We start from the raw sequence: 15,668 nt of genomic DNA on the forward strand, positions 1-15,668 counted from the left end.
TGTATTAGGGGAGAGCGATCCAATTGAATGAAAGGCAATCTAATTAGAGAGGGATTTTTTGTTTTTTGTTTTTTGGGGGGGGCTTAGTGTTGATATGAGAGGTGGCAGGCACATTCAAATGCTAGAGTGAGGAATCTTTTATCTGGCTAAGTATTTACATGAATTAAATCAATGCACTGGGTGTTTTCTTTTTTAAGGTGAAGCTGGATTGTACTGCCACTCATTTTTGTGCTCGTCCCTCGTTCCCTGACAAGAGCAGTCACGCTCTTGTCAGCCTGTGAGGTCTCATTAAGTCTGTAGGGTAATAGTAGAGCCACAGCAGATTGATGAAGCTGAAGGACAGCTACTAAGGATAGACAGAGGGGGTTACACACTTGCCATCTGTCAAGGTCTACTCATCTCCTGGCCTGGAGAGGATGTAATAGGTCCCAGTTTGAGAAAAGAGCCACGATGTCTACAGGAGTGGTGTAGTGGCACGCAGCAGCTTGGCAAATGATGACAGCACGCAAGGAGACAAGACATTCGCACTGACGGGCTCCACTGTGCTCGTCTGACTGCGCGGCCTCGGCTGGCACACGGTCACACATGAAGGATGGCGACCACTCAGCTGAGTGTTAAAGCAAGCCCTGGATGGACTCAACTCATCTTGTTAAGCTATAATCAAAGGAGAATCCCATTTGGCAGCTTGGCTCAGCACAGCTACCCGTGCCTCTCCAATTTCTAATGTGCCTCTTTAAATGAGAGAGCGTGTGTGCAGGATTAAGGGATAGAGTCGGGGATGAAACACAGGGATAGAGAGGCAGAGCAGTGCCAGGCATTAGACACAATTAAGATGGTGGCTGGAGTCTGTTTTCATTTGTAGTGGATTTAAGCCACGTCACCCTCGAATCCTGGTTTTGACTGAGGACGGGGTGAAGGATTAGGCTCAGGGGAAGGTTGGATGGCAGCGCCCCCCCATCCCATTTCCCTAGCTTTGCCAGCACATGGCAAGACACTTCCCTCCTCCCTTTCCACACAGCCCCCCAGCTCCTCTCCGAAGATAAACCCAGGATAAATGGTCTGTCGTGAGTGATGGCCTCACCCCGGGAGCCAATTAGACAGGCTCAGCGAGTGCATTCATTTAGCTATCCAAGGCTTGGCAGCATCTCGCATTTATTGGTACATTGAGTGCTCCATCACTGCATGGTGCATCGCCTTTTCATGTATATGAGATGGGCTAGAGGTTACATATATCATATATGTGACATATGTCTGGAAGAGCACAAGAGGCACGGTCTGTTAGAGTAGCTCCTGTAGGCGATAGAACATAACTTAAGCTCTATCAGCATCCCATCCGTCTCCCATCAAAGAATATTGATGTACTGAATATGTCAAACTAATGCGTAGTGTCTACTTCTAATCAGCTCTAGGTGCCGAATAATAATACGCCTGGCTGAATGATTTTGATCACAGTGGCTGCTCTGTATGCAAGGGTCCAGACTCTATTTCAGGGGTGTTTTTCCATGCTAACCGAGGTATAATAATCATGCATGGTTTGAACTCCTGTGGTGTCTGAGCCTTTAATGAGCTCTCTTTACAGGCTTCACTCAGACTACATGGTCACCCCCCCCCCCCCCCCCCCCCCCCCCACACACACACACACACACACACACACACACACCCAAAAAACCCACACAGGAGCTCCAAGCTCCATATATGTGTCAGTACATATGAATGTTGAGAGACACCAAGATAACGTTGAAAGTGTGTGCTAGGCTTGTGCATGCACCAAGATGCCAGTGCACAGCACTACGAGCCTTTTAAAAAGGAGACAAGAAATATGTCTTACCGCTTTGCCAAGCAGAAATAATAGATGCGCTTGTGTATTGAAAAATGAATATCTGTTTTAAAGTCAAGTAGAGAGGTCTGGTCCAACATAAACAAAATAAGGAACAACACAGCTAAATTTGAGTATTATATGTTGATACAGGCATACAAGTGACCCAAGGCAGAACAGTAAGAAGAGGAAGCTTTATATCAGCTGAGAGCGAACTTGGAGCGTTTTGGCTGCTTCCATTGTGATGTAACATCTACAGTGACACTTTTTTAATTGCAAGAGATGTGAGCAGCCCGGATCTTATTAAGAGAGCTTCTCTCAGAGCCTTTGAGGCCAGAGCAAATAATTCTCTCTCTCATCTCTGATGGAGCTTTTCCTGCAAGCCAAAGCCTGCGTCATAAGACACAAGACGATAAGTGTGTGTCCTGGAATACCAAAAAAAAAAAAACACTGGATGGGAAAACATCTCAGGGTGAATGGCCCATTTTATAAATTGTAACAAGAGGGGCTCTCAAGGCAATAAAGAAGGTCTGTGCTAGACAAAACAACTTCAAAACCTGTTGTTGTAGAAAGTCTTAGAGAAGATGAGCAATCAGAAATGGTGGATTGTGCTGCTCCAGCCATTGAGCTGCTTACACTGTGGAGGAGGTGAAGAGGGCAGCTTTATAAAGTGGGAAAAAGGTGTACTTGTTCTTTGCTGCCCATTCTCTCTGGTTTATGTTAAATCTGTTATCTAACAGAAAATTTATGGCTGCAGAGAGCATCAATTGAAAAGCCTCTCTCCACTTGAGAGTTAAACTATTTCACTGTGGCACTCCGTAGGTCATTTTAATTCTACCCCTGAAATAAAAATGTGGGGATGTTCAGGTTTGGCTTCCCATGTTCCCAGAGCCATTCAATCTTACTAACTACACTGGCATCGCTTTTTTTTCTGTACCTTTGCATCAGAATTGATGGCTGCAAAGTTTCATAGGCATATAGCAGCACCTGGGGACAACTTGTAGAGAAAAGCTCTTCAGATATCAAAGTCGGAGACATTGCCAGCAGTCAGGAATGAGAACACGGGCACTTCACGCAAAGGCACTCAAAATCGATGACTATCAGCATAAGGACAGTCTAGGGGCCAGAGCTATTCATTTTCCAGGAACGTGAGTTAATGAGTGAAATCTGTAAGTGCTCAGAGCTGTCTAATCACTCTATTCAAGTTCTTTAATCGTGGTGATTTTTTTGTTGCTGGGTGGTGGGCAGGCCCCTCGCTCTGATCGATGTCCCCTGTCTTTTTCCAGCCAAATCACTGGAAGTTTGCATGCCATAGGCCAGTGGTTCCCAAACCTTTTTTGCCAGGCCCCCCTTTGTTTTACAAGAAATATGTTCGCGCCCCCCCCCCCCCATGCGTGCGCGCACACACGTGTGCCCAAACACATTCTTTAACCACACACACCCATATTTTGCTCCACTGCAGTTTATTTCACACCTCAGACATTTAGTAAACAATTAAGTAAATACAAGTAATCTGCAATAAATTACAGGTAGTAAGAAGATAAACTACTAACTCTTTTACGCTATGTCCACACCTACACGGGTATTTTAGAAAACGCAGCTGTTTCTATGGTTTGGACCTTTCGTCCACATGTTAACGCCGTTTCGAATCACAGAAAACTGAGATTTTTTAAAACTCCTTTTTTACGTGCACGTGTGGACAAGGAATACAGAGTTTGTCACGCAACGTCAAAGATATGTGCCTTTTTTCACGTCACGCTGTGCGCCACGTTATTGTTTACATGAGAAGAATTGCAGATTGGCAGATATTCAGATTAACAGTGACAGTATTTTGTCTCTATCTTCAGGTTTTACACGCTTACATACACACACGCAGTTAATGTCCCTCCATTTAGAAAGGCAGAGGCATCACAGTGTAATTATTTTACGTGTAGTTGTTTTTTTCCTGTGTAATAAAATTGGTTTAAAAACATAAACGACTGTGGGATACTGTTTGTCCGGGATTTGAACCAGGGAACAAATTGTGGCAGGATTAGCCTGATATTATTTGTATCCCACTGTAACTTTACTGTATAAAGAGCTAACATCTCCAAAATGTCAGGAGTAGTTAGTCATTACAAGAAGTGTTTGTGAACTAAAAATCAAGAATGTGGGATACTGTTTGTCCGTGATTTGAAGAGCCCAGCCCGTGCTCCCTACGAAGGGAAAACCAATTATGCAGGGGAGACCTACCTTGGTACTTGTGCAGGTGAAGCCAAAGGGAAGATATGCTTCACCATATTTTCTAGTCTTTGGCTTAGAATGAAGTTGGTTTGGAAACATATTCAGCGATGCTTCATCTCCTGCTTTGCGTTTGTGTAGGAGCCCCGTCAAAAACCTGTGCGTCAAAACGCAGTGTCCAAGCGTTTTTTTTTGTTGCAATGGCTCTGCAGGGGGGGCGGGTCCCACACTTTGGGAAGGTCTGCCATAGGCAATGGGCCTTCACTAAATGGCCTTCGTTTGCATCAACTTGGCTAACTGGCTCCTGGACAGTCTCACCTCATATTCATATATGCAGAGAGATGAAAATACACAAGCGACATGCTCAGTTAAACAGTCATTTGAATTCAGTGTTGCTCAGCCTGGCTGGGAGTGACCAGCCGTTGCTCAGCACTGTGTCAGAACAGATGGTGTGTGAGGAAGAAATCAGCTACACCTTTACAGCTGCAAGAAGGGCTAATTGTGTGTAGAGAGAAGGAATGTGTTGTTTCAGTCTGCTTAATCTAAAAGCTTTTGACAAACATCTAGTAAGTAGCCGTTTACGCTGATTGATCTGAGCTCACAATAGATTTTTGTCTGTCTCTTGAAATGCAGCACAGAAGTCTGGTAATTTAAAAGGGAGACGTTTTTAACTTCTTTCTTTAAGCGCCCACCACTCACTAGTTTCCAGGAGGGATTCAGGTGCTGTGTGATTCAGGTGCTGTCTGAGATTCTGCAAGCCCCTACTTCTAAAATCGCAGGCTCTTTGTTAAAGCATCACCACTGCTGTGTACACACTCTCAGACTTTGGTTCGTAAGCTAGACTGATCAAACATTGCCTTTGCTGTGCTTCATACTGTGAAGCTGCACTGAGCTTCAGAATAGAGCAATTCAGCAGGAGGAAAGAGAAGGTGTGGGGGGGGGGGGGGGGGAGCAGAGAGGGAAGCAGAGGGTCTGCAGGTTTTTCATTTCTTTATATTTTACTAGAAAAATTGGAAATAGGTTAAACGATTTATTGAAACATGCAAACATAAATGGAAGTACATAGTATGTACAGTTGTGAGAAGTTATCCAGTCCAATCCTCAGACTTTTTTAAGTTTCCTGTTTATGGGCTCAAAGGCAATTTCAAAAAAAGACCTGCTCCTTGGTAGCAAAATATAAAGAAATGTAAGGTGGGTCAACACTTTTGCACAGTACTGTATGTCATTAAGCACTTCAGCTTGATGAGTTCAAACTATTATTTTATTGCTTGAGCTAAGGTACCTGAGTAGCATCAGTAACATCATCACCAATATGATCAGCACAATATGAAGGAGAATGGTTTACTTTGGCTGTGGCCTCTTTTTGGGCCAGCACACATTCACTCTCCCCACCACGCTTATACACTCTTCTTCAATCTGCAGCAGACAGCTGGGAGAACACTGGGATTGCTGTAGAGTTGTCATGTAGTGGCTAATGTATGGTGATGGATCCAGAGCCATGAATGGAAAGCCATGAATATAAACTGTATGTTTGTGGCCTCCATTGTGCTGAGTTGACAGCTGCTGGGTTGACAGATTGCCGTACAGCAGGACCTGATGGCGCTGTCACACCGGCTGGCTTCTTCTCTGCTGGGCTATCTTCCAGCTATTTCAGCTCTCCATCGCACTTTTCCTAATCTCATTCTCCGCACCATCAGGGCACTGATAGCAAGTGGCTCAGAATACATGGCGTTGGCAGCTATATTTAATCTGAGAACGCAAACACTCATCTGATTAATGCTGTTTCCACGCTGAAATGAGCCACTGAATCCTTTTACAATCCAGCTTGGGAAAATGGTTCTGCCACAAGATGCATTTGAGGCAAAGATGAACCTATTTCTGTTACTGAGGTCCATATCTGTAAAAAAAAAAAAAAAAAATTCTAATGGAAGACCTGAGGACAGCAGAGAATGTTAATACTTTTAAAGCCAAACTTAAAGCGCTATCTCTACCCTTTTACTTCGGCTCACACCTTTTAGGTGTTTTTTTTTAACCTTTTTTTATTTATATATTGTGCTTTGTTATCTTATGTCTTTAGTTATACATTAACAGTCTATAAACAGTGACAAATACCACTGGATTGCATTCAGCTTCAAAATAAAAAAGAAAGAAGAAATATTACCTATTTTATTCTGTGATTTCTGTGTGGATTAATGAATGCATGCAACTGCAGAAAGTCGTAAGTCATACCAGAGTTTGTACCGTCCCTTTATTGTATCAGCCAATATCAGTGTTCAAACGTACAAAAATTTCTGATATATCGGCATGCTGAAACTCTACGAAAGCTCCTTTGAAATTTTATTTTTAGATTTTAAATACACTGATCTAACAGCTTTCATTGGTGCAAATTATGATTTTTGTAAACTCCTGCATAAGGGGTGGTATTATGTTTTTTAAATGCACTTATTTGCTTTCTTGCACACAAACATGAGAAGAATGATAAAATATCAATATGTTGCATACAAAGATAGGTAGGCCAACAATGTTGGCATCATCCATCCATCCATCGATCCATCTTTTTCCGCTTTATCCGGGGCCGGGTCGCGGGGGCAGCAGCCTAAGCAGAGAAGCCCAGACCTCCCTCTCCCTAGCCACCTCCTCTAGCCTATCCGGGGAACACCAAGGCGTTCCCAGGCCAGCCGAGAGATATAATCTCTCCAGCGTGTCCTGGGTCTGCCCCGGGGCCTCCTCCCAGTGGGACATGCCCAGAACACCTCACCCAGGAGGCGCCCAGGAGGCATCCTTGTCAGATGCCCGAACCACCTCAGCTGGCTCTTTTCGATTTGGCATCATTACTAAAATAAATATTGTATTACACATTACCAGTTACTTTTCTTAAAACTAATGCACTACGTTACTTAATTACTCACTGGAGAAAAAACCTTAGGAATGGCCTGAGGCATATTGTCGTCTGCTTCTGTTACCTGTTGAAGTTCAGGCTCGTTTTGGCATCCACTGCTATATGATCACCTGTGCAGATGATTGCAAAGAGCCAAAGCTCTGATGCCAGCATAATGCTATTGTTTCTGTACTGGGCGTAGTTTCTGTGCTACCATCTCTCTCTCATCCTTTCATACAATAAAATAAAAGTAATATCCATATTTCCACTCCACAGTGACTTCCTAAGGCTGGTTAGGGACGTGGCTGCTTTGATTTCCTGTGCCATCACAGGAGGTTGAAACTGATTACTGGTAGGCTTCACTTATTCTAATTGAAATCAATTAATCTATTGATTTCTATTGAGCTGCCTCCATCCTCAAAGACCCCACATACCCTCAACACGGACTGTTCACACTTCTGCCCTCGAGACGAAGGTTTAGAAGTGTGAAATCCAGAACGTCCCGGCTCAACAACTCCTTCTTCCCCACTGCTATCAGACTCTTGAACAGCTGACCTACCACAATTGCAATTTGCACATACCTCACTTGTCTTTACTTACTTATTTTTGTAATTATTTATTTATCTTTCATTATTTTTATGCTTTTTTTTTTTTTTTTATCTTTTTTTATCTTAATGTCTAGTCTTATTTTATCCTTATTTATCTTGTTGCTTCAACCCTACCCAACTTGGCAGTTGTGTATGGACAGCAAAGGAAGAATTTCATTGCACAGAGAAATGCTATTTCTTCTGTACACATTACAATAAACACTTTGAATCTTGAATCTTGAATCTTTGAATCTATTATCTTTGTGCTGCTGGTGCCTTTTGGAGCATTTCATCTTACAAATAATATGGCTTGCAGTGTGGTACAGACCATCTGCAGGAAGGTTGTCCTTTAGTTTTCAGGAGTGAAATTCTAGTATTTTATTAGTCTGTTACTTAGCACTAATTGGCCGATCACCAAATATGAAAACACCACACACCAGTAGGTTTAGATTCAAAGACACAATGAATGCAGTTTTATGGTCAAGACAGGTATCTGTGTTTTTAGCTGTGTGGTAAATCTCAGTGGATTTCTGTGTGAGCACAGTGCTGGATCTCTTTCATTGTTCAATGTGACATAAACATTATAGTTGCTTATTAATACCAGTGGGTCCCAGTCAGTCTTCCTCTGTGATGTGTGGCTCTTGGCCACCATTTCACAGTTTTATTAATTCTCTCCCTTTTCCCTCCCACCTCCAGCCTTCTCTCTGGCTCTATAACTCATTACAGCTCATTACCACAGCCCAAGCTGAACTTGGAGATGGTTTAGAAGTTGGTGTGAATTTACCAGGAGATGGGCTTCGGCGCGCAGTGAAATTAAGAAGCCATGTCCTGTCAAGCACATGTTCTTGCACGGCTGAACTATGAGTATCTGTAGATTAAAACGGGACTTGTTCAGACAGGCTAGTTGAATTATTACTGTCTCCACTGTAGAGCTGTCACTGCTCCTACAGAGGCAGCCTGTAGTGCTACTGTGGCCGCTGCTTGTGAAATTTACAGACTGGGAAGATGTAGCCTAAAGCTGTATGCATAAACAGTTTTACCTTTCTGATTTACTCTGTGCATTTCGTATTGTTACATTCACAATGAAATTAGAGCGTCATTACAGCACTGATCATTTTGCTCCTCTTCTTTTGCCCCTACTAACAGCCACAGCCATCTAAAAAAAAAAGCCAAATATGTTAGATTAAAAAAATATGAATACAAATCTACAATATGACCGAGACAGTAATTGATTTTTCTGTGTCTCTGCAGAGATCCTCATTATTTTGTCTGTGTCAGCTGATAGAGAGCTCCACAAGCTGCTTGCAGTTACTCTCAGCTCAGTTGCGAGTCACGGTGCTCACTTGCAGAATAAAACATGCAGTACCGGCCCGCCTGGGACCAGAGAGGTTGACGGTGAATCATCAGAATGTGCATCATTTGTAATTTTTGGTCAGGATGCGGTCAGAAGACAGCCTTTGCCATTTTTTCTGACTCTGTGTGATAGCGGGGCACGACATGCCTCCTACGCGAGCTTCTGGCAGTTATGACAGATAACAGTTAGTTTTGCCAGTTCCTCTGCTGCAATCGGTGCTGTTATTAAAGGCTGCCGTGTCAGTGTTCACAGGCCTTCACATAGACTCTGGTTAACACTGAGAAGAATTCAGATTCATCCTTGTTCGCTAACTGCTGAACCCGCTATTCAAAGCTGCGGATTACTGATGAACATGTGTTTGCTTCTCTGTTAACTGTTGTGTTTTCTTATCCTCAGGTACACAGAAGAAGAAATCCGACAGAAAGTAAGCACATTCAGACAAATGCTGATGGACAAAGAAGGTGTTATCACCAGAGAAGGCTCCCACACACAACCAATGTAAGTTACGTCGTCAGCTTTGATATCTGTGACACGTGCATTAGAAAATCTACCACTGAAGGTCAGATTTCCTAGAGGTGCACACTAGTTTAAAATCATCAGTCAGCTGCATCTGCATTTATAACCACTGATAAATGCAAATGTAAAAAGTAAGGAAGAGAAGGGAGAAACGCCCTTCAGCCATGGTATGAGTGTTGATGTTACACAGTTTGACCACTATGTGAATTTGGTCACCACTTTTGGGTAGTGACCGTAAGAAAGATACCTAAGATGCAAACGACAGAAATGAGCTTTCTCTGAAAAGTAGCTGGCCTCTCTCTGAGAGATTGAGTGAGTTCAGTCATTCAAGAGGGGCTCAGAGTAGAGGCCCTACTCCTCCACATTTAATGGACCCAGTTCAGGTGGTTCAGATATCTGACAAGAATGTTGCCTCTTGGGCGTGTCCTGGGTGACGTGTCTGGGGGCGCATAGACCCAGGACCAGAAGCACTTCAGTGTTCCCTGGATAAGCAGGAGGCGGTGGCTGGGCAGAGGGAGGATTAGGCTTTTCTGCTTAGGCTGCTGCCCCCACAACCCGGCTCTGGATAAGTGGAAGAAAGTGGATGGATAAATGGCCTGAGGGCAGTCAGCATCTGCACTGCTGGCAACATCTTGTTTGGAATGGCACAAGCACAACAACCTGCAGAGTCAGGCAGAGCATAAACGGGTAACTTGTTGTGCCAATTTATGCAACATTATCATATTATCTTAGTAAAGAATCGTAAGTGCAGTAACTACACCTAAAAAATGTTAAACCCGTTTATGCTTTATGTGTGACAGAAAAAAAATGGTATCGGTCTTCAAAATCCCAAAAATGAAGCCCAGTGATGCACTAACTGTTCATGTCTGGCACTACCTAAAATCCTCTTCTAGTGTTTATTAAATGGGATGTTTATTACAGAGACTCGACCCGAAAAACTCGACCTCCAAGACCCCACACACACAGTACCCACCCAGTTCTGATAGATCTGTTTTGCTCCTCTCTCTGTAGAGAGAGCTTTGTACATTTTCATAAATTAGGCCACTGTCTGTAAATTATAAGCAGAATTTTCTCCTCTCATCAATTTTATGCAATTCTGGTTGCCTTGCATTGTAAATTTGCCCTTAAGCTATAAGTCTTTGTCTTTGTACAATAATGTTTAACAGCTACTTGTGCCAGTCGGGTCAGAGAAGAAGAGAGGAGAGGGGTGGATGTTTCTGCATAAAATTTATATATTTCATTGGTTTTTTTTCAGAGGATTGTCCATGCATAACCAAAGAATGTATTCATATTCTTTCACAGCCTATCTCACCTCCATTTTTTGTTCTCGCAAACACATTGTTAGCAAAGTCATTAGGCATCATCCTTGATGATAAATTGATTAGAAAATGAATGCAGATGCTTCATAATAAATGAAACTACTATAACTAGGCAGCAATAAATAGCAAATGCTAACAGAAATTGATTTTAAAAGAGGTCATGAGAAATGGCCTGCAACTCAAATAATACCTTGAAGCTGTTGGTTCCAAAGAACGTGGACCGTAATTGCAAAAGTGCAATAAATTTTAATGGCTTTTGACTGGCACTGCCTTTCTGTGAATACACAGGGAATAGTTAAAACCCTGGTGCTTTGAAAATAATCAGTAGCATTTTAAAGTCTATTCCAAACTCTGCTGGAAGCCAATGAGGCGAAGATTGGCATGATAATTGTCAATTTGTTTAGTGCTAAGCCTCGTTCAAGCTTTAAGCGCAAGGTGGGAGGGAGAGTGCCTCTTCTGAGGCAAGCAAAGACGGAATTAAAGCAATCAAAATGAATGAATGTGTAAAAAGACTTTGTCCACGTCACAGAAAGACACAATCACAAAGGCTGGAACCTTGAAATACGGGAGGAATGGCAACAGCAGGATGTGGGTGTGGAGGCGTTCCTGACTCAGTGTTCTGAACCTGTGAGTGATGGAGAGAGGCATGGTCGTGGTGGCAACCTGTCCTGCTGTCTCTGAACTAATGACTGTTAATGACGCTCATGCTTCCTGTCTCGCAGTCGCGACTAATGATTCTCCCTCCTCTGCATGTCAGCTGTTGTCTGACGTTTAACTAAACCACAGTGAAATGAAGAAGAAGGCTGGGGAGGAGGAGTTACCCACAGCCGTGATGTACAGTAAGATGAATGAGATGAACCTTTATGGTCCAAAGACGGCAAACTATAAAGACACAGGAAACTCTGCATGCTTTGCTTTTCACATTAGCTCACTCTCAAGGGCACTTGTGAGTCAGGTCAATTTAGGATGTCTGTGCTCGCCTGAAATTCTGCAACATTCCCTCTCTACAAAGGCCTTGATGTGGAAAATTGAAGAAGCTTGTAATTTGCAGGGTTGTTATCCTCCCACTCTTCCTTATCCTTTTCGCTCACCCAGGATTTAAAAAAAATACACACAAGCAGACCTCTGTGTGAAGTAAGCTGAAGTGAAATGCCTCTTTAGACATTAACATGCCTTAATTAATCTGTAGGTTGACCCCCATTGATACTAACCACTAATAAAAAGCAGATCAGAAATATGTTCTTTAATAAATATATTAAAGTTATAACGTTAATACAGTCACAGTGATAAACAGCCAGCACGGACTTGCTAGAGTAGTATACATAACTCTTCCTGTGTCCTGTGTTAAACATGTGTGATGTGTCCTCTCCATTAACGACATCTGCCTCTGTCCTTCCTAGTCAATATGCATTATAAAAAGGGAGAAAAAGAGAAAAGCTACATTTTGCAGAATATTCAATCATTTTAACCTTGTTATTTTAGACTGAAGTTATAACCACAGCCTATGAGTTAGTTTTCCTTGAATATGAGAGAGGAGGCATCTAATGCAGCTTTTTTGTTGAATTTTGGTGGAGCTGCTACCACTGAAGCCCAGTGATGCCCTAACTATTCATGTCTGCTATTATAAAACTATTATTGGGGCTAACCAATAAAAGTACACCACTCAAAGCCTCCAGTGTTAATCATGAACAATTAGCAGATCAAATCAGCTAACAGATTTGAGATTATGTGACTAGTTTATAGCTGAGCTGTGATATGCAAACTGTTGCAAAGTTTACAGCGAACTTTTTGGCCATTTTTTGTAACAGCATGCAGTCACACTGGTGACTTCTTTGACACGGTCTGTAAAATGCTTTGCAGATGCTGCTGAGTAAAAGTTCAGTAAATGTAAACAATCATTAAGCTAACTGTTGCCTTTAGGTTTCTCTACAACTATAGCTGTTATAATAATCTAGTGCAGACATCCCTTCTGCAAAACCCCATCTGACTACTTTATGGAAGCAATATCAGCTCACAAATAAGAGCTTGGCTGTATGAGTGCATGCTAACCAAAAACAAAATCAACCATGCTTCTAAACTGAAAGGGTAATAAGACAATCCTGCTAAATACCAGCATGTTAGAAATGCTGTCATGAGCATGTTTGGGTGCCAGTGCAGGCTAACAAAGCCAGAAGCATAGCTGCAGACTCCTCAATTAGATATGTTGGTTGGATTGAGAAAAGGTATTACAAATTGATAAGAGATACAGGAAGTCTGAGGAAAGAAAATGACAGAATGTGATAAATCAGTATAAGGCAAATAATCTAGGTAGAAGCTGATTGTAACTTGAAGAAAGAACAGAGATATATAAATATAGATGCACATAGGCTAAATGAATGCTTCTCCAATGGTTGTACAAACACAAATATGCTACTGCCTTCAGAGTGTTTGATTTTGCTTAGCTGGGAGGTTTTATTCACATGCCATCTTTTCCTCAGGGACAAGAATTATTGACAGGCTAGGCCTCTCAGCTGTAGCTTAATACACTGGCAATAAACAGCCAGCAGTAAGCATGGATGTGCTACCTCATAACTCTGTTTACTGGTGTCCCACATTGATTTCCTGAAGAATGGATGGGAATGTGGAGCGAGACAAGGAATGCAGCATGTAAAGCCTCTCAGAGCCTTTTGTGCTTACTTACCGAGGCTGCCCCTCAGTTTCAGATAGCAGTTCAATATCTGATGTAATACCCGAGACCAGCCTTTCCTTATTAGGAAACAGAAATATATCTTATTTTGTATAGAAGTGGTTATACCTTATCTAAACATTGTGCATCCACAAGATCAAGGTTTTTCCCCGACAACCATCTAATCAATCATGGCTTATAGAAATCCCAGCACAGTAAACTTTTCATCTCAATATGACAACTCTAAAGTCTCTGTAGTTTGCCCCCATACATATAATGAAGAGTAATCCATACAGCCACCACCTGCCTCCTCCCCAGAATAACAAACTATAACTCTCTGCAGCAACAGAAACATGTGCAGGACTTCACGAGCAGAGTGGTTGTCTGAAAGAGGCTATGAATGAGTTGCACTACTTGGTGCTACAGCCCTAGGGAGACCCTTGGCCATAGTCCATCACTGCCAAGTCTCAGGGACAGTGGCTGAATTAGAGAGGCTCTTACCTCACCAGGTCAGCAGAGAGACTCACTCATCTGCCTAATAGGAACGCTGTCTGGACTGGACAGATGTCGCCAGCATAATGGAGCATAGTATAAATTAGGAAACTACAGACAGGATGGGGAATTGGTTGATTTGTCACTAATGACTAAGCATTGGGACCACTAGATTGTTTAAATTGTTGTTAATTGCTCTTTTTGGCAGCGAGTTTCTTTTCCTGCCCTGTGGGGGCAACATCCATCCATCCATCCATCTTCATCCGCTTTATCCGAGGCCGGGTCGCGGGGGCAGCAGCCTAAGCAAAGAGGCCCAGACCTCCCTCTCCCCAGCCACCTCCTCCAGCTTATCCGGGGGAACACCAAGGCGTTCCCAGGCCAGCCGAGAGATATAATCTCTCCAGCGTGTCCTGGGTCTGCCCCGGGGCCTCCTCCCGGTGGGACATGCCTGGAACACCTCACCCAGGAGGCGCCCAGGGGGCATCCTTGTCAGATGCCCGAACCACCTCAGCTGGCTCCTTTCGATGTGGAGCAGCAGCGGCTCTACTCTGAGCCCCTCCCGGATGGCCGAACTTCTCACCCTATCTCTAAGGGAGAGGCCAGCCACCCTTCGGAGGAAGCTCATTTCTGCCGCTTGTATCCGCGATCTCGTTCTTTCGGTCACTACCCACAGCTCGTGGCCATAGGTGAGGGTAGGGACGTAGATCGACCGGTAAACTGAGAGCTTCGCTTTTACACTCAGCTCCCTCTTCACCACGACGGACCGGTGCCGCGTCTGCATTACTGCAGCTGCAGCCCCAATCCGTCTGTCGATCTCCAGCTCCCTTCTCCCATCACTCGCGAACAAGACCCCGAGATACTTGAACTCCTCCACTTGGGGCAGGAACTCATCCCCGACCCGGAGTGGGCACTCCACCCTTTTCCGGCTGAGAACCATGGCCTCAGATTTGGAGGTGCTGATCCTCATTCCCGCTGCTTCACACTCAGCTGCGAACCATTCCAGTGCGAGCTGGAGGCCCTCACCCGATGAAGCCAACAGAACCACATCATCCGCAAAAATCAGAGATGAGATTCTGAGGCCACCAAAGCGAAAGCCCTCCGCCACTTGGCTGCGCCTAGAAATCCTGTCCATAAAAATTATGAACAGAACTGGAGACAAAGGGCAGCCCTGGCGGAGCCCATCACCCACCGGGAACGAGTCCGACTTATTGCCGGCAATGCGAACCAAGCTCTTGCAACGGTTGTATAGGGATCGAATGGCCCGTAGCAATGGGCCAGACACCCCATACTCCCGCAACACCTCCCACAGGACACCCCGAGGGACACGGTCGAATGCCTTCTCCAAGTCCACAAAACACATGTAGACTGGTTGGGCAAACTCCCATGCACCCTCAAGTATCCTCGAGAGGATAAAGCGCTGGTCCAGTGTTCCGCGACCAGGACGAAAACCGCATTGTTCCTCCTGTATCCGAGGTTCGACTAGCGGACGAACTCTCCTTTCCAGCACCCTGGCATAGACTTTCCCAGGGAGGCTGAGGAGGCTAGTCCACGGGTACTGCCCCTGATCTCCACGCAACATTGCAGAGGCGTGTCAACCAGGACAGCCCTACAACGTCCAGAGCCTTCAGGAACTCGGGGCGGACCTCATCAACACCAGGGGCTCTGCCACCAAGGAGTTGTTTAACTGCCTCAGTGACCTCGCCCCCGGAAATTGGCGGGTCATTCCCCTCATCCCCAGACTCTGCTTCCTCCTCGGAAGACGTGTCAGTGGGATTAAGGAGGTCCTCGAAGTATTCCTTCCACCGCCTGACAATTTTCTCA

The 15,668-nt window shown here is 44.1% G+C and overlaps 1 protein-coding gene across 5 annotated transcripts in view; it reads left to right on the forward strand.

Annotated features, from left to right (window-relative positions):
• Window positions 1–15,668, forward strand: part of srrm3 (serine/arginine repetitive matrix 3) — a 130,333-nt gene that overhangs the window by 71,932 nt on the left and 42,733 nt on the right. For all 5 annotated transcript variants that reach the window (XM_084941659.1, XM_084941660.1, XM_084941661.1 and 2 more), the window contains one exon: window positions 9,252–9,353. In XM_084941659.1, the coding sequence (XP_084797785.1) occupies window positions 9,252–9,353 (102 nt within the window). The remainder of the gene's footprint in view (window positions 1–9,251; window positions 9,354–15,668) is intronic.

This window comes from Perissodus microlepis, chromosome 10, assembly GCF_051167445.1.
Source record: "Perissodus microlepis isolate ML-2025 ecotype Zambia chromosome 10, ASM5116744v1, whole genome shotgun sequence".
Classification (NCBI taxonomy): domain Eukaryota; kingdom Metazoa; phylum Chordata; class Actinopteri; order Cichliformes; family Cichlidae; genus Perissodus; species Perissodus microlepis.